We start from the raw sequence: 20,408 nt of genomic DNA, 5'->3' as shown, positions 1-20,408 counted from the left end.
TTAATATTTGGGTTTGGGCATATCAGTTATCATTAATATTGTGTTATAAACGTATTACTAACCTTTTATAACCTCTTATAACCTAGTTAAGTTACATATTTAGTTATTATGAATAGCTTATATTATGAATAGAGCCTACATATGAAATGAATAGGTACAGCTATAATTACATAGTTGCAACTGACTATAGTTGATAGGCTAATCCACTATTTAGACTAGAGGTCAGTGCCGACTTGTTGTGTATTGTTACAGTGCCCTAATACGCAGATAGATATTCACCATCTAGTCTCTCCTGGTCCAACATCTTCTCTTCCCATGCGAAGCAAGACTGATTTACAGTGTAAACTGCAGTGTTTCAGAGGCCATGCGGGGACTACATTTTACACCTGCCCTGCGTCTAAACTACATTCCCAGCCCGCTATCACTGACTCTCTCTGCGCGGGTTGTCACTAGTTACCACAGCCACAAAGTCAAGATAACTAGAATATATCGCACTAATTCGTGAAAACAAAAATGTGCGTTTTGGTATTCATTTATGGTTAGGGTTAGGCATACAGTTAGCAGTGTGGTTTAGATTAGGGTATACGGTTAGGGTTAGGTTTAAAGTCAGATTTTAAGAAGATAAATTGTAAAAATGGGCGGGGTTTGTGGCTGTGGTAACTAGTGACGACCCTCTGCGCGCTTTGTGTGCCAACATTTCCTGTGTGTTCCATATCTGGAATGAACGATCCAATGGAGCAAAGTAATGGACGATGGGAGTGGTTCGGTTATGAGGTCACGGTGAGGGTCTGATTGAACAGGGGGCGCAGTAGCAGGCGGAAAGCTGCACTGGAGGATGATAAACATGAGAGAGAGACACACACTGAATGTGCGATAGCAAGAAACAGTTTATTTCAATTAGGCTAGTAAGGCGAATCTCGGATAGCAAGGCGACTAGATGATTGTGCTTCTACGAGAGGGAAATATATTATAGAGCCGTTGTGTTGCAGTTACAGACGAGCTGAACAGGAAAAATTCCCTTGCTTTCTGAGAGCGAGACGGAGTGAATCTGAGGTAATGAGACATGAGTACTGTGAAGAAAGTTTCAATTTCTAAGACAAACTGAAACTCACGACTACAGCGCGGAACACAGAAACCATGCACTCTATCTACAGTGTGGGGTAGTTGCCGTTTCATGCGCATTTTAACGGATCTTTTTCTTTCCTGGTTTACAAGAACCAGGACAAAAGTTTCTAACGGAACGTATAACAACATACAGCACAAATCTAGACGGTTTACCGGAACTTTGAGCCTTTTTAGAAGAACTGCGTGGTGTTCTTCGCGTTGCATAGCTTAGCTGGGCTTTTCTACCTCGCTGGACTGGTGATTGGGGGTCCGCGGGGCGGTTTGTGGATATATATTTAAATTTTTTCTCCCATGGCTTCTGCCAGGATGTACTTTATAACGAGATGCATTTTAATCTCCCTGATTTGGAAGAGCAACCGGGCTCTTTTATGTCTGCCGTGTGATGAATCTAAATGCGAGGAGGCAAAGCATTGCTCCGGCTCGGTGGTGCTCGGTATCTGCGGCTGCTGCTCCGTCTGCGCCAAACAGAAAAACGAGAGCTGCGGTGGTGTCTACGGTCTGTACGGGACTTGCGACCGGGGGCTCCGGTGCGTGATCAGACCGCCGCTGAACGGTGGATCCATCACGCAGTATGAGGTCGGAGTCTGTGAAGGTTTGTTAACTATTTACACTGTTTCACCATGATGAATAGGGCTTATGCTCTGCATAAAAGTTAAAACAAAACACATGTCCGTTGTACAAAGATAAGGTTCCACTTTGGCTACGCATGGCAGCCTATTTATTGTAGGCTATCATATCAAAATCACATGTATAGGCTAGTCTACAATGCATCATATAGAAGGCATTAAAATGAGTTCAAAATAATAGCAATGAGCAATGTTTGCTCTAATAGGCTGCTAGTTTGCCTATTACACAATAGGCCTAATAATGTTAGACTGGCTAATAATAATGATAAATATATTATTATTGTGTAGCTGTAGCCTACATACTAGGAAGTTATTCCTATTTTCAAAAGTGAATGCTGTGGCTTTTCACGCCGTTTCTATAGTCAAAGTAGAGCTACATAACTTGTAGCTGCATAAACATGTCTGTCCATGCTTCTGATCTGGCGGTGTGGTGGGGGTCTGGAATAAGAGCGAGATTGAGCAAGCGAGCTGGTTAATGTGTTTGCAGGATGTCGGTTTTCCATTTCTTTAGGGTGTTGCTAACGGGTTTCGTGCTGTTTTTGGACGCGGTGCCAACCCCTCTCTTTCCGCTGAGGCTTGTTGGTTTTTCAATGGAATGTCTGCTATGCAACTCAATTTACGCGTCAGCACCGTATAGGACATGCACTGTCTGCCAATACCTGGAATCACAGGTGTAGCCTATTATCAAAGACAGTACAGTATGAAGATAGGAAGAAACTGCTTATCCAATAGAAATCCCCGATCACACTTGTAGGCGATGTGATGGCGACGTTGGCTAGCTAAGCCCATGCGCAGAAATACGTCATCGCTTATAATGGTTGTCTCGTACCTAACTCCGCATGTGCAGGCTGTCAAATCAAAGACACTCCTTCGATATAAAGTTGTTTTTGACGAAAATGAAAACCTAACAGTTTGTCCCTTTTAGTAAGTAGTAATAACATATTCACCTACTTAAGACAATGACTCGAATCTAGGCTGTGCCTTTAGATTTCGCGTAAATGTACAACTAAGGAATCATTTTTCACTTCTCTCATTGACATCTCAAACCCCAGTCCCCGGTCTGGTCTGTTTGGTCTGTTTCACAAGCGTTCCCGGAAGTCTCGCGATGTTGCGCCTCGGTTTAGAAACTCTGTGCTATTATCCTTTGTGACCATGTCGGAATTCGCGGTGAGTAGGGATGCAGCTGCCTCTGCCTCTGCCTCTCTAGAAGGCCTACATTTACCTTCTAGTAATTGCTCTAGTGGAATGTTGATGAAGGGGCTGGAGTCCTTGAACATTGAAGAAATAAATAATCTGACAGCTTTTGATTTGATATTTAATTCCTTTAACATGGGAGAATAGATCAATACTTTTTTGTATTTTCTTCAAGCTTCAATCCCCAGTCCCTTCCACCTTTACAGAATCCAGTGGAGGCTGCCTAGGGGTGGACGGCTCATAATAATGTCTGGAATGGAGTCAATGGAGTGGTATTGTAGTGTATTGAGATTATGATGGTGTTAAATGTTTTTAAGTGGAACTGAAAGAATGTTCATTTTAGTATCAAGAGGGAATGTTTTAGTGTAATGTCACATACAACAGACAGGAAGTGTGTTGTAGACAGGGGAGACTGGTGATTGGCCAGAAGAGGGAGCCCATCTTTTTGCATTGTTTATAAGTAAGGGGCTAGACAAATAGAGGCAGAACGGCCATGGCAATCTGGGACGCCGTTCTCCGGACACCGCGGGTCTGTAACTTATGCTGTAACCTCGTGATTTTAATAAAAGCCTCTAACACGGTGCAGCTTGAGCGGACTCTTTGTTGACAGCAATAATTGCCACCATTCACCCGATACGACAGTATCAACCACATCAAAGACGTGGTTTACATGTGTTTAATACCATTCCATTGGTTCCATTCCAGCCATTATTATGAGCCGTCCTCACCTCAGCAGCATCCACTGATAGAATCCAAGTGGAGAGGAAAATGGATTAATATAATGAATGCTTTTAAAGTCCATGTGATATCTGTTACAGTATGTCTCAGTCTAAAGGCGCTGACAGACTGCGTGGCGGACGTGGTGGCCCATTCATTTTCAATGAAACCTAGGCGGGGGGGGGCGAAATTCTATCCAGGCGGAGCGGTCAGTGGTGCTCGTGCCTGTGGAAGCCACTCAACTGAGGCGGAGAAAATAGGATTCTGCAAAGCGAGAGGGATAACTGGGCCCAAAATCTCTCTTCTCCAGCAGGTGGCTTTTTTTTTTGGCACACCAAGCGAGGAGGTTGTGTATGGAGGTCAATGAGAGAGTGTCGAATTTGGTAAAAAAACAAATTGAATGGCTTATTTGCTATGTGTGGCGTATTTGATTGAATAGAAGTTTCGTAATGATTAGGTTGTTACGAGTGTACTGATATAAGTAGGACACGGGAAATCCCGACAACTTTGAGAAAAAAACACTATGTCAGAGTTGTACCTGGTAGTCACTAGTTACCACACCCACAAAGTCGTAAACCTCGCCTATTTCTACAATTTCTCTTCTTAAAATATGATTTTAAACCTACTAACCTTAACCACACTGCTAACATTATGCCAAACCTTAAATGAAGACCAAAAAGCTAATTTCTGTTTTCATGTATTATTACAATACAAAAAATGACTTTGTGGCTGTGGTAACTAGTGGAAACCGTTGTGCCTGTTGTTCACACGCGTATCTGCCCTCTCATTGGCTAGAATGGTCCCACCTGATCTATTTTTGAAGACATTTATTTTCATTGTTAGAGCTGTCACTAGAATATCTGATCAATATAACGGATAATCTGTGGTTCTGCTCTATTTTTTGTTATTGACCAATCACAGTAAAAAAAAAACGGAGCCTGTGTGGTGATACGTCAGCATGTACGCCCGACAGCAGGACCAGCTAACTTGTCCACTCTTGCTAGCTGGCTAACACTAGTCATGTTTAACAATAAAAATAATAGTTTTCTAACCCATTTTTGGATTAATAATTTCAGTCGCATGTAAATATGTTTTTATGCATGCTTATGTTGTTATAGCGTTTCTTATTTCGCACGTCGATAATGTTTGTTTATTTAGTTGCTATGTTCACCGCCGGCTGTCGCATAGACTGTGGGCTGTCGCCCTCGTGTGTGAAGGCACTAGCCGCTTTGACTAGAGGTACAAGTCATGTACTTGGCGGGGTACTCTGCGATATTCTGCTGGCTGTCTGAAAAGCGCGTAAATACTTAAATGTAATTAACCCTTTACACTTGTGGGAAGTGGCCTATATGGATAGGGCCAAAATTAAATGTTTCAAACAGAAGGAATATGAGAAGCATATGCATAATTGAAAGGGAACACTTTGGAGATTATGGGGAAATTATCTGACCAAAACTGAGGACACAGCAGTTCACCTGACACAAGACTGAATCCAAACATTACACTGTGGATTTTATGTGCATTTTACATTTACTGTACTTTTGGCAGCATTTGTCGATAACGAAATCTGAAAATAATCTGGATACATTCAGTCATATAATAATAATATTCATGGGAAATGTGGGGTAGGTGCAACATAAGACAAACAAATGACAAGGGTTTGAGTAAGAGGTCTAACTGGAGTCTCCAAGTGGCCACACCTCTCCAAAGTGTTCACAGTTAGTAAATCATTTCAATGCACTTTTTTGACTCAAGGAAAGAGCCTTCAACTATTAGGTACTTTTTAAAGGTCTCCTAGCTGTGCCGTTAAGGAAGTGAAGCAAGCACACTTGTATTTGTTCGTTTGGAACACAGCCCTATATCCCCACAATCACACAATTACTGTTTTTGTTTACACAATCCAAAAACGGTCCATTATTAAAGACGTGCTCCGGAACTTTGGCGACTACTAAGTATTTTCTAAACCTCCCGCTTTGGGCTGGATGTGTGTAGTTCATACATGCATAATCTTTAGGCTGAATTACTGTCTTACCTCAACTAGCCATGAAATCCCTATTTTGAAAGCGACTGTTTTCTGGAAGCTGTGCGGCGCCATTTTCCCCTACATTTCCCCCATGTGGGCCAGCCCCCTAGCAATGAGAGTTTCAGCCCCTGGCCATTTGAGTGACAGCTAGCAAGATGCACACACAGCAGAGCGGGAGAGAGCAATGACGTTGTGCACATATCTGAACATATGTGACATAGTAAGCAATTTTCAGGGACCACTTTTGGCTCGTGAGCACTACTTTCAGAACTACTGGCTAAAAAGTATGCAATAGTACCGGAGAATCCTCTTTAATCGCAATCTGGGTCAGGTGGGTATCATTCTTAAGCTTTTATTGCCAACATGACTAGCTAAGTTATAAAATATGATCTTACAGTAAGTCACTTCAGAGAAACAGATAGTAATTTTGGTAAGCATAGAATGGATTTATGAGGGCATTCAGGTGTGTGTTCCGCTGCAAATTTTCTTCACAATACGACAAACAGGCTTATTTTGTTCAGAACATCCCAGGGTATGAAGTTATGTCATTATTGTAACTGTACATCAAACATAGTGATCATAAACGTTGACACTGTAAATTACATTAGTTTTATAATATGGAAATGTGAAGTGCACATTTGGACCAGGTGTGTAACATCAGCGTCTCATCTTTCAGAACACATCGAGTCCTTTTGATTTATAGCATTCCCCTCTCTCAGACAACAAAGCATTGGCAAAAATAGCCCAGTTAGCAGGAGGGATGTGGGCATCTTCTTGTTGCGCTTGGTGCTCACGCTTAGAGCGTCTGTCAGTTGAATCCCATACAGCGCTGTAAAGCGGAGACCATGAGGTCTAACGTCAAGTATAGCATGTAACTGTACAGTCACTACATTCCAATTTAGGCGCTTATCAGTGACCAAATCTGCCATTTTCAACCCATGTACAGGTTGTTCATGTAAAGGGCTATGCAGACTGAATTTAACCAAAGTCATCAAATGAGATTCATAGCCTACTGCTCAAAGATATGAAAGCTTTTCCTATATATGACAATATCTGTGTGGAGAGAGACAACCCCTGACATTATTTAGCCCCATATGCAGCCTTACTGTAGACACAGACAGCGCCTTAGAGGACGCCACAGAGAGAGACACATGGAGTCGGGTTTCAACAAGGGTGGCCATAAATGAAAACATGTTGATGAGAGTCTCAAATGTTTGGCCAGTAAGTAGTCTAAGTAGTCTCTCAGGCTGGTACTCTCTAAGGTAAGGCCTGTGGAGAAAACAGCAGCAACGGTCTCCTGGAGGGTTGAACCAGATCAAAGCATGGAACGCCAGTTACGCCACTAAAGACCATCGAAAGTACAGAGCATGACCTTCGCCCCATAGCCTACCCCCACACTCCCCACTTCCAACCTTAGATGTTCCCCGTTCCCCACAGGGCCTTTCCCCAACATATTAGAGCTATAGTCGCCCCCACCTCCAACCCCTAATGTTCCATTAGCTGTCCCCCAGAGACCCTATATTCACCTAGCTCATCAGAGCCCTAGTAGTCACCGCAAATGACATGCCTGCTGCTGTTCATAGTCTCACAGAGGCAGAGCACACGTGTCACGCCTCATGACAGCTAATGTCGACTGTAATGACTCATGATGAAGGATGATGAGTGTCACAACGAAGCAGGCAGAGTGCGGGCCTTTGTTGGTGTAGCAAAAGGGGCTCTGCTCCGCCATACCTTCGAGGCACCTCAGTCAGATACTGTTACAGTCTGAGAGCTTCTCCCTTTACACAAAGGGTCAGATGAAATGAATGCCTTTTAGCCCCTAAACTTATATCCATGCAGTCCCGGGCCGGTGTTCAAACGAATCCGATCACATTTAAAAACCAACAGATTATATCAGCCAGAGCCAGGGATTCTCACTGATCACTCTCACTTCGGACAATCACACTGGGTATAAGTGGCTTACCCCGAGCTCACCTCCGACAGATCTCTAGAACGGTGCCTGGCTAACGGGATAACGTGGAACAAAGAGCACCAGGAGACTGAAGGCTCTGGGGCTTCAGTGTCGTCCCAGTGGGGATGATGGCCCTGCTGTGGATGCTATGTATTTTGTTCAAGTTCCCCAGTTAGTGCTGTCGGATGGTCTGGGTTTCAGGGGACATTAGCTGCACTCAGGAGCTCTCTGACACAGAAGTTACATTAACGCCCAGGCAGCTCCAAGTATCAGGCCATATACTGCCTCAAGGCTCTCAGCACTGCAGCGTCCTTTACAACACACTGACTGTCTGACATCCAATCTGTCATTTCTATTTCTACATAATTTTGCTGTCATATAGTCATTTGAGAGATAAACAACTGCGGTGATAATTATTATCAGATTCTGAACAGTAGCACACTACCAGACACAAGTGTTTGTAGTCAGTCATTGATGAGGTTTTTGAAGTATGTAGATGTAATAATAATCGCTCATGCATATGTATGTATGTCTCAATTAATGACTGTATACATCATTCACAGAATGTTTAGAGGAACAAGAGGAGGAAGGAAGGAGAGCTTCCTATTCACGTGGGCCTATTAAAGAGGAAATTGGGGTAAACAATAGGTTCTACCCCATCCTTGATGTTAACCATATTGGAAGTCATTGATTACGTGCACTAGTTGTTTAGTGCCTGAATGGTCTGTCTCATAGGAATAGCTCCCAGGTCTACCAGGAGGCAATATACAAATAAAAGGCTAGAAATCATATAATACTAACATAATATACTATCTAGAAAACACTTTTATACAAAGAAATATAATGAGTGCATAACATTTTAGTGTATGTGGCCCCAGTGGGAATCAAACCCACGACCCTGGCGTTGCTAGCACCACCTCCCCCTACCCTCAGTGGGCTTACACAATAGGGTCTTCTTGAGGTGTCAACACGAAGCCATCATGTGACCCCAAATGGCAAAGCTATAGCTGTGAATGACTTTGAAGTGACACTGTTCTAAAAAGGTACGCCATGAATCCCAAGCATGGAGTTCCTCGCACACCATGGTGTCACAGTACACCGTTGTCACATTGTTTGAGTGGCTCTTGATGGTCGTCTTATTAATGTTCATGCTCTCAAGGAGTAATAGGCTAAATTAACCAGATGACAATGAGTACAATTACAGGAATGGTTGATCATAACCGAATGAGGCTGTATGAGAAAAGTACTAGTTCATTTTGGTTATGAACTCATCTAAAGATTATTAATCAAACATTGGACTGCGGTCAATACAAGAGTCATTGCATCAGTGCTTTTCAAATCTAAATTAAAGTCCCTCCATTGAGGCCCAACAGCTGTGTTGATCAAATGTTGATGTGAAATTAAATGTCACTGAGATAAGACCAGAGCCATGTCACAATGCTAGAAAAACAAATACTCAATGTGTGCCGTGCAATATGGCTGGCTCTGGCTGGCTCCCTTGTTTTTCAAATGGTAATGTGGCCAAATGAAATTGGTTTCTTTCTACATAAATGCCTTCTGTCTTCTGTCAAGAAGAAGGTAAAAAACTTGAGAGGAACTAGGACATATCCTCTTTCTCTTGTTTTTACAGTTTACGCATGGAATGCTTTTGCTTGGCTCGCAGAAACAGATCTGAACGTTAGCGAAGCTGCCTGCTTGTCAGACTTATGCCAAATGATTGAGTGCATTAAAAACAACATTACATATTTCTGAGCGACAAATAAAAACAGGAAGCCCATACAACAGAGATTCTAATAAGAGGATAGAATGTTTTATGTTTTTTGTGTGTTCTGTTGGGGAGGAATAATAATAATAATATATTTGCTTAGCTCACACCCTCGTCTAAGGCGACATGCATAGTTTACATTTTTACTTGGTGATGTTAGCCATTTCTGCAGTTAGATATTTACAGAATTAGATGAGCTGCAGTTCCACGGAGGTCCATTCTCAAGGGCTTCCTGTTAGACAGGCGGCCACCTGGGTGCAGTTCTCTAAGCGGGCTTTAAAGGTGTAGTTCACCCAAATGGTACACCATAGTGCTACCAATGCCTATTAAAAAAGGGAACATAATAACCACTATTACTGAAACAGACATTTCAGTATTTTCACTGATAAAGATTTCCATCAGGGTTAATTGTCAAACATTATTAGCACATGATAAACACTACCGTACCCAGAGTGCACCTGGAGCATGTACTATAACAATGACTCTCCTCATTAGTGTTGTGCTCAGAACATACAGTGCCTTGCAAAAGTATTCATCCCCCTTTATGTTTTTCCTATTTTGTTGCATTACAAACTGTAATTTAAATTGATTTTTATTTGGATTTCATGTAATGGACATACACAAAATAGTCCCAATTGGTGAAGTGAAATGAAAAAAATAACTAAAAATAACCAATTACCTTCAGAAGTCACATAATTAGTTAAATAAAGTCCACCTGTGTGCAATCTAAGTGTCACATAATCTGTCACGTGATCTCAGTATACAGTGGGGAAAAAAAGTATTTAGTCAGCCACCAATTGTGCAAGTTCTCCCACTTAAAAAGATGAGAGGCCTGTAATTTTCATCATAGGTACACGTCAACTATGACAGACAAATTGAGCATTTTTTTTCCCAGAAAACCACATTGTAGGATTTTTAATGAATTTATTTGCAAATTATAGTGGAAAATAAGTATTTGGTCACCTACAAACAAGCAAGATTTCTGGCTCTCACAGACCTGTAACTTCTTCTTTAAGAGGCTCCTCTGCCCTCCACTCGTTACCTGTATTAATGGCACCTGTTTGAACTTGTTATCAGTATAAAAGACACCTGTCCACAACCTCAAACAGTCACACTCCAAACTCCACTATGGCCAAGACCAAAGAGCTGTCAAAGGACACCAGAAACAAAATTGTAGACCTGCACCAGGCTGGGAAGACTGAATCTGCAATAGGTAAGCAGCTTGGTTTGAAGAAATCAACTGTGGGAGCAATTATTAGGAAATGGAAGACATACAAGACCACTGATAATCTCCCCTCGATCTGGGGCTCCACGCAAGATCTCACCCCGTGGGGTCAAAATGATCACAAGAACGGTGAGCAAAAATCCCAGAACCACACGGGGGGGACCTAGTGAATGACCTGCAGAGAGATGGGACCAAAGTAACAAAGCCTACCATCAGTAACACACTACGCCGCCAGGGACTCAAATCCTGCAGTGCCAGACGTGTCCCCCTGCTTAAGCCAGTACATGTCCAGGCCCGTCTGAAGTTTGCTAGAGTGCATTTGGATGATCCAGAAGAGGATTGGGAGAATGTCATATGGTCAGATGAAACCAAAATAGAACTTTTTGGTAAAAACTCAACTCGTCGTGTTTGGAGGACAAAGAATGCTGAGTTGCATCCAAAGAACACCATACCTACTGTGAAGCATGGGGGTGGAAACATCATGCTTTGGGGCTGTTTTTCTGCAAAGGGACCAGGACGACTGATCCGTGTAAAGGAAAGAATGAATGGGGCCATGTATTGTGAGATTTTGAGTGAAAACCTCCTTCCATCAGCAAGGGCATTGAAGATGAAACGTGGCTGGGTCTTTCAGCATGACAATCCCAAACACACCGCCCGGGCAACGAAGGAGTGGCTTCGTAAGAAGCATTTCAAGGTCCTGGAGTGGCCTAGCCAGTCTCCAGATCTCAACCCCATAGAAAATCTTTGGAGGGAGTTGAAAGTCTGTGTTGCCCAGCGACAGCCCCAAAACATCACTGCTCTAGATAGAGGAGATCTGCATAGAGGAATGGGCCAAAATACCAGCAACAGTGTGTGAAAACCTTGTGAAGACTTACAGAAAACGTTTGACCTGTGTCATTGCCAACAAAGGGTATATAACAAAGTATTGAGAAACTTTTGTTATTGACCAAATACTTATTTTCCACCATAATTTGCAAATAAATTCATAAAAAATCCTACAATGTGATTTTCTGGATTTTTTTTCTAATTTTGTCAGTCATAGTTGACGTGTACCTATGATGAAAATTACAGGCCTCTCTCATCTTTTTAAGTGGGAGAACTTGCACAATTGGTGGCTGACTAAATACTTTTTCCCCCCACTGTATATACACCTGTTCTGAAAGTCCCCAGAGTCTGCAACACCACTAAGAAAGGGGCACCACCAAGCAAGCGGCATTATGAAGAAAGCAAGCGGCATTATGAAGACCAAGGAGCTCTCCAAACAGGTCAGGGACAAAGTTGTGGAGAAGTACAGATCAGGGTTGGGTTATAAAAAAATATCTGAAACTTTGAACATCCCACGGAGCACCATTAAATCCATTATTAAACAATTGAAAGAATATGGCACCACAACAAACCTGCCAAGAGAGGGCCGCCCACCAAAACTCACGGACCAGGCAAGGAGGGCATTAATCAGAGAGGCAACAGAGAGACCAAAGATAACCCTGAAGGAGCTGCAAAGCTCCACAGCGGAGATTGGAGTATCTGTCCATAGGACCACTTTAAGCCGTACACTCCACAGAGCTGGGCTTTACGGAAGAGTTGCCAGAAAAAAGCCATTGCTTAAAGAAAGAAATAAGCAAACACGTTTGGTGTTTGGCAAAAGGCATGTGGGAGACTCCCCAAACATATGGAAGAAGGTGCTCTGGTCAGATGAGACTACAATTGAGCTTTTTGGCCATCAAGGAAAAGGCTATGTCTGGTGCAAACCCAACACCTCTCATCACCCCGAGAACACCATCCCCACAGTGAAAGATGGTGGTGGCAGCATCATGCTATGGGGATGGTTTTCATTGGCAGGGACTGGGAAACTGGTCAGAATTGAAGGAATGATGGATGGCTGCACACTCAAGTTTTCTGTTTTTTTGTTTTATTTCTTGTTTGTTTCACCAAAAAAAGTATTTTGCATCTTCAAAGTGGCAGGCATGTTGTGTAAATCAAATGATACAAACCCCCCAAAAATCTATTTTAATTCCAGGTTGTAAGGCAACAACATAGGAAAAATGCCAAGGGGGGTGAATACTTTCGCAAGCCACTGTAGGTGTCACTTCTCATTTGCAGGCATCTACTGAGAGTAGAACTAAACTGTTTTTCTCTGTTCTGTATGTCTCAAATGTTCTCTCTTTCAACCACTGGCAATGACATCCATCCATCTAAAAATCCATCTAAAACTCAAATACACAATCTGTAATTTTAACAGCCTGACCCAGCCACTTTGTTTGGTAAGATGAGGGATGGGGCTGTGGAAATAAAACCACTCTCAAAATCAGATTTATAATTCTGCTGCAACAGGAAATGTGAATTATTATGTGGATTATAATTAATGGACATTTTTGTAAGGGAAAATTAAGTCTGACATTTCAAAGTGGAAATGACAAACTTCAGAAGCCTTTTTAAACCTAAAATAGACTACAAGTTTTTAATTTCCTTCATTGCAGGAAAGTTCTCCTGCAACAGGGTGATCAAATTAAGATCCTACATCTGTAGGCGCAGATGTGTTGTGAACCACCCAACCTAAACCAATCCCAGATGTCTCCTTTTCTCTTACACCCTCCAGTCATTCGCTTGATTGATTTATGAGTAGAATTCAATGCAATAAAATATTGGGAATAACACTGTGCGAAAACACTTAGAGAGAAATGAAGACACATTTAATTGAGTGACGCCAGAGGCCATGACAGGCTCACCGGCTCAAATAGATCCCGACACTTGATGTTGAGACAACCCTTTAAAACCTTTGCCCAAAGATGGATGTGACTGCTGTGACTGCCGCCAAGGGTGATTTTGTGCCCCAGTGTCTTTCTGATGCTCTAACAAATAGATGGATTAAATTTGTTAAGAACACAGGTTGTCGTCTGTATTGAGAGAAGACAAGTTTAACTTTTTACCTTTTCCTCCACTGCCTCCACCTTGTCACGCTCCTCCTCTTTGTCCTTGAAGTCTCTCGAACAGACCTGGCTTCAAATACTATTTAAAATAATTTCAAATACTTTATCTGGGCTTTATTGAGCTTGCCTGGAATAAATGGAACCAATAGAATAGTCACAAAATGGCAACTACCTGGCACTCCAGGCAGACTAGAGCAAATGCTAAAAGTATTGGAACAATTTAAAATAGTATTTGAACCCAGGTCTGCCATCAACTGGCAGTCTGTCCTCAAGAGAACCGTGGGCCTGGGATAAGTGATATAACTTCCAGGGCTGGATAGTGGATATCATTTAGGGCCAGAAGTAGAGATGAAAGGGTTAGGATTGTCTGGCAGGACTAAAGAAGATATAAAAGTTAGGTTAGAAACCTAAGCGAGCGAATCACACACAAAGCCTCAGAACAGTAGAGCACAGCAGCTTCTGTAGCTAAATCCATGAAAATAACATATTATTTTCCTAAAGGCAAAAATACATTTTTATTTTTGCCTTAATGTTGCATCATTTTGTCTCACAAAGACAGTTCTTTAATTCCCTTCTCCTACTCGACATTACTGTACATTTAAAAGCTTAAAGGCCCAGGGCAGTCAAAAATGGAAAAAAAAAAAAAAAAAAAAAGATTTTCCTGTGTTTTATATATATTTCCTCACAATGAGGTTGGAATAATACTGTGAAATAGTGGAAAATTATGATAATGCCCTTTTAGTGTAAGAGCTGTTTGAAAAGACCGCCTGAAATTGTAGCCTGTTAAGGTGGGATGGAGTTTTGGCCTACCTGGTGACATCACCAGGCGGTAAATTAGTTGATAGACAAATAAGAAAGAGAGTTCCAAACCTCTTTGTCAGTTTTCCCCTCCCCACTCAGACCACTCTGACAGTCCTAACAAAATTCTTGCTTGAGAAAGTTGTCTTTGCTAAGAAGCTATTTTTGTTTCTTTTTGACCATTTTAATTGAAAGCAATTACAGTAAGGTACTTAATTATTAAATTATTTGATATTGAGATAAAAATGGTTGCATTTGGCCTTTAAGCGTTTGAAATGTCTCTCCTCTTGAGTAATTAATACACTGAACAAAAATATAAATGCAACATGTAGTGTTGATCCCATGTTTCATGAGCTGAAATAAAAGATCCCAGAAATGTTCCATATGCACGAAAAGCTTATTTCTCTAAAATGTTTTGCACAAATTTGTTTACATCCCTGTTAGTGAGCATTTCTCCATTGCCAAAATAATCTATCCACCAGACAGGTGTGTCATATCAAGAAGCTGATTAATGTGGCAATATGTAACTTTTTTGGGGCGACCTGACCAAATTCACATAGAAATGCGAGTTATAGATCTATCATTCTCTATGTGCGCTATGTCTGTGCTTTCCGTTCTTCAGTTTTGTTTTTGCGTCTTTTACTTTCAAACAGCCGAAACAACAATATTTTTGATTATGGAAAATATATTTCACAGCGGTTTAGATGGTACAATGATTCTCTACACTATACTAGCTTATTTTGTCACATAAACTGAAATTAGGCAAACTATTAGAGTTTTAGCAACCAGGAAATGGCGGAGCTATTTCTGCATAGTGCATCTTTAAACAGCATGGTCATTACACCTTGTGCTGGGGACAATAAAAGGCCACTCTAAAATGTGCAGCTTTGTCACACAATACAGTGCCACAGTTTTGAAGGAGCATGGAATTGGCATGTTGACTGCAAGAATGTCCACCAGAGCTGTTGCCAGAGAATTTAATGTTAATTTCTCTATCATAACACGCCATAAGCCGCCTCTCTACCATAAGCCACCTCCACATCCGGCTTCTTCACCTGCGGATCGTCTGAGACCAGCCACCCGGACAGCTGATGAAACTGTGGGTTTGCACAACAAAATAAACCATCTCAGGGAAGCTCATCTGTGTGCTTGTCGTCCTCACCAGGGTTTTGACATGGTGTCGTGTGGGCGAGCGGTTTGCTGATGTCAACATTGTGAACAGAGTGCCCCATGGTGGCGGTGGGATTATGGTATGGGCAGGCATAAGCTATGGACAACGAACACAATTGCATTTTATCGATGGCAATTTGAATGCACAGAGATACTTTGACAACATCCTGAGGCCCATTGTCGTGCTATTCATCCTCCGTCATCACCTCATGTTTCAACATGATAATGCACGGCCCCACGTCGCAAGGATCTATACACAATTCCTGGAAGCTGAAAATGTCCCAGTTCTTCCATGGCCTGTATACTTACCAGACATGTCATCCATTGAGCATGTTTGGGATGCTCTGGATCGACGTGTACGACAGCGTGTTCCAGTTCCCGCCAATATCCAGCAACATCGCACAGCCATTGAAGAGGAGTGGGACAACATTACACAGGCCACAATCAACTCTATGCGAAGGAAATGTGTCGCGCTGCATGAGGCAAATGGTGGTCACACCAGATACTGACTGGTTTTCAGATTCTTTTTTTTTTAAGGTATCCGTGACCAACAGATGCATATCTGTATACCCAGTCATGTGAAATCCATAGATTAGGGCCTAATGAATGTATTTCAATTGACTGATTTCCTTATATGAACTGTAACTCAGTACAATCTTTGAAATTGTTGCATGTTGCGTTTATATTTTTGTTCAGTGTAGGTACCTTCAGTACCAGCTAATGCTAATGCTGCCTCCTCCTCCATGCAGGTAGGGCCCCCTGCTAAGATAACTATCAGGTGCCACCACAGAGAACCAGAGCTATCCTCATACAAAATCACAGGGACTTCAGATGCTATGGGGCCGCAACTTCAACAGTTTTTCTTTTAGCATTGCTTTGGTGATGGGTTTGGTGCTTCAATAAGGATTTCAGCCAACTTTTACAACTCTCATGAGGCCAAATTCTAATTTGAGATACAGAATGTCTGCAATGCTGCATAACTCAAAATTGCACATAAATCATGCATTGATGTCAATGGGTTTCCAATAACGTTTGAGTTAGCCAATGCCCTTATGAATTATTACAGAATTTTGGAAGAGAAGTTTTGATTCTACATCTTCCATTTAAAAAATAATACAGTAGTGTATATCATGATAACAGACGTATGGCAAAAGCACCAAACCATTTATATGATTCTCGCCTGTGCATTCATGGCCAAATCTCTTATGTACACGTGCAGTGTTGTGATGAATGAATGTATTTCCTGCTAGTGCTAGATGTTTAGATAGTGATGAGTCACATGTACATTGTTCTCAGAACTTGAACCATATGCATTTCATAGACAACACACGGCTCTTTTCACTTTCACTGACCTTGAAGTTCTCATGCTGTACAGTGTCAAGCAAGGCACAGCCAAGCCGACACATAGTTATTGACAATAATATACACATACTTTACTGTATCTGTCTGTCTATACGCGCACACTCAAACATTTCCCCACACACTATCTCTCAATGTCACTTTTATGCCCAAAGATAGAAGTGCAAAAAATACTGTTTGCCAACACACGCTCGAGCGTGCGAGCACACACACACGCACACACTAATAAGAAAGGAGCTGGAGAAAAAGCTATGTCCTATCTCAAATGTACTGTACGTTTGCACTGCAAATATAACTTAATAATGTTGCTGTGAGATAGCAGTGTGTTGGGGTCAAGCGCTTGAGCCTGACTCAGATAATGTGGTGAGCTAGCTTGCTTCATACAGTATACCTGGATGCGTCCCAAATGGCACCCTAGTCAATCAATCAATGTTATTTTATATAGCCCTTCTTACATCAGCTAATATCTCGAAGTGCTTTACAGAAACCCAGCCTAAAACCCCAAACAGCTAGTAATGCAGGTGTAGAAGCACGGTACCTATATAGTTCACTACCTTTGACCAGGGCTCTTATGGCTCTGGTCAAAGGTAGTGCACTATATACAGATGTAGGATCTTAATTTGAGCCAGTTTGTTAATGACGGAAAATGATGTGGATTATAATTAATGGACATTTTTTGTAGGGGTTGATACATTGTTCGTAAGGGAAAGTCAAGTCTGACATTTCAAAGTGGAAATTGCAAACTTCAGAAGCCTTTTTAAACCTCAAATACACTACAAGTTTTACATTTCTTGATTGCAGAAAAGTTATCCTGCAACAGGGTGATCAAATTAAGATCCTACATCTGTAGGGATAAGGTGCCATTTGCGTATATATATTTTTTTTTGGTCATTTAGTAGACGCTCTTATCCAGAGCGACTTACAGGAGCAATTAGGGTTAAGTGCCTTGCTCAAGGGCACATCGACAGATTTTTCACCTTGTCGGCTCGGGGATTAGAAGCAGCGACCTTTCGGTTACTGGCACAACGCTCTTAACCACTAAGCTACCTGCCGCCCACTGTCATACACCATAATGATTAATATTTCAGCCGAGGAGTTGACAAAATACAGTAACTGACCTTTATAGTTTCTTATTTGCAATACATTCTTGGGGGATAGTGTGAGTACCAGTAACAATGTTCAGTTCCTGATGCATTATGAAAACAAATCTTCAATTGAAACATTTATGAAATGTTATATTGTTTACTTGATCATGAGGTATGCTGGCAAACATAGATAATAAAACAAAAATGTTGATGTCCTTGATTTGATGTAATCTTACATTGACATTGCCCTCACTGTACCTTTCTTTCTGATCAGACGAAAACTGGGACGACGACCAGTTGTTGGGATTTGAGCCGTGTAACGAGAACCTGATCACGGGCTGCAACATCATCGATGGGAAGTGTGAGTGTGACGGCATACGGACCTGCAACAACCCCTTTGAGTTCCCCAGCCAGGAGGCATGCCAGACCGCTCTGAGGAAGATTGAAGGTATGATGCATATCAATGAATGTTTACAATGAAATATTAATATTGGTCCTCTTGCTCCTGTATGGCTCAGTTGGTAGAGCATGGTGCTGGCAACGCCAGAGTCATGGATTTGATTCTCGCTGGGGCCACCCATGTGGAAATGTATGCGATCACTATTGTAAGTCGCTAAATGGCCTATATGCTATGTTAAAATATGCCTAGAAATTAAAACACTTGGTATGCCAAGGTGACGTGTCAGTGAGACATCATCAATGATATTTTGCTGATGATACCTCTTCAAATGATCATTTAGAAGGTGGAACATTATTCCCAGAGGGGAACACATCTCGACACAACACCTCTCTCGCTTGCATGACGCTGTTCCAAAGACTGGGGAGAGTAGTGCATGCATGGTCATGTTTCAGGTATCAAGCCACACGCACACAAGGTGTTTTTCATGCGGTCTTATTTATGCATGTCGTCTACTGTTGTCTACCATCTGGATGGACACTTTGTTAGATGCTATGACTTTGAATAGATCCAAGTGAATGGGTACTTAGAATTCTGATCGGACTTGTACTGTACAGTTTTCATACACTCTATGAAAAAAGGGTTCCAAAAGGGTTCTTCGGCTATCCCCATAGGAGATCCCTTTTTGTTTCCAGGTAGAACCCTTTTTGGTTCCAGGTAGCACCCTTCTTCAAATGGTTCTCCTATGGGGACAGCTGAAGAACCTTTTTAGCACCTTATGTGTAGTGATTTCTGGATATTATGTAGAGACCCCATATGTCTCTGCCAGGCTTATAGGATTTATTATTAGCAGAAATTAACTCAGCTAATTGTTGTGTGCTTTGTTATTATTCATAAATACTCAGACATAAATCAAACTAAATGATCAATTCCCAGCTTCATTTGGGGGTGGTAAGCAGCCTCCAAACTGATTGAATTGCTGTCACTGAGTCATTATGCAGTGAGCAAATGCCACTCTTTCTTTGTAATGTTCCCATGCTTTGTTTTCAGATTCATCCTTTTCTGTTGTTCCTCCAGCACATTTAAAATGATTTGACAGTGTACTGCACTTTGAATAACAACATGATTTTGTCATATATTTATCTGCTCGTTTGCTGCCTCTTTTTTCCATCCTTTTCTTTTTTGAGTGAGGGGTCCTGTTTGTTTAGTCAGATGTGTTTCTGTGACAGGTTCTCTTCAGTGCATCTGTGATATTCAAAAAAACAAACAAATAAACACAACTAAATAGGCCTATCAGAATGCAAATGTAGCGGAACTAGGACTGCAGTCCCCCATGTATACCCAGGCTGTATCTCTGTGTCTGCCGGTGTGTTTACAGTTCTCTGGCAGCAGACTGCCAATTAAAGCACCAAAATATAGGCTTGTTATGGCAACCAACCGTCCTAGCAACTGGGATGATGGCCCTTGTTGTTTTGTTGTGGCAGGTGTACCTTCAGTCTATGGCTGCTGTGTTGTGGTGGTTCTCCTTTTGAAAAGCACAGGTTCCCTCTCCACAGTGAAGATCTATAGAGTATAACTTTTGTACATGGAGGAGCTGTTGTTGTGTTGTATTCTGTTTTAAGGCCTGCCTGTCATATAGTGTGTCACTGTTTAGCTGTGGTGTTTTCTGTCATTGTGACTGACTTTACTGTGTAACCAACTGTGGCTTTGTGTAGTTGTTGTGTCCTGTTTGGCTGGTTCAGTTATTTGTTATGGCTGGTGGATGGTGTCTTTAACGTTGGTGGTCTGGGTCCTGTCTATGTGTGTGTCTGCTCTCTGTCTTGGCCCAGGAGTTCCTTGGTGTGTGTGTAGACTGGGCTCAGACTGAGAGATTACACTGAGTACAGACAGGGATTATCATACTCAACAACATCACAGGTATTACTGATATTTCTCGGCATACCAATGAGCCTGGTTTTGGTTGTTGTGGAATGAAGGCAGACATCTTGTGTGCGTCCCAAATGGCACCCTATTCCCTTTGTAGTGCACTACTTTTGACCAGGGCCA

The 20,408-nt window shown here is 41.8% G+C and overlaps 1 protein-coding gene across 1 annotated transcript in view; it reads left to right on the top strand.

Moving 5' to 3' along the window:
- Nucleotides 1-776: 776 nt before the first annotated feature.
- Nucleotides 777-20,408, top strand: part of LOC121539472 (cysteine-rich motor neuron 1 protein) — a 118,224-nt gene continuing 98,592 nt past the window's right edge. Inside the window, exons 1-2 of the mRNA XM_041847991.2 lie at nucleotides 777-1,717; nucleotides 18,240-18,413. Coding sequence (XP_041703925.2) covers nucleotides 1,417-1,717; nucleotides 18,240-18,413 — 475 coding nt within the window. The 5' untranslated portion in view covers nucleotides 777-1,416. The remainder of the gene's footprint in view (nucleotides 1,718-18,239; nucleotides 18,414-20,408) is intronic.

Source organism: Coregonus clupeaformis, chromosome 25 (assembly GCF_020615455.1).
Source record: "Coregonus clupeaformis isolate EN_2021a chromosome 25, ASM2061545v1, whole genome shotgun sequence".
Lineage (NCBI taxonomy): Eukaryota > Metazoa > Chordata > Actinopteri > Salmoniformes > Salmonidae > Coregonus > Coregonus clupeaformis.
The sequence above is the reverse complement of the archived record's forward strand: the minus strand, read 5'-3'. Positions and strand labels throughout refer to the sequence as shown.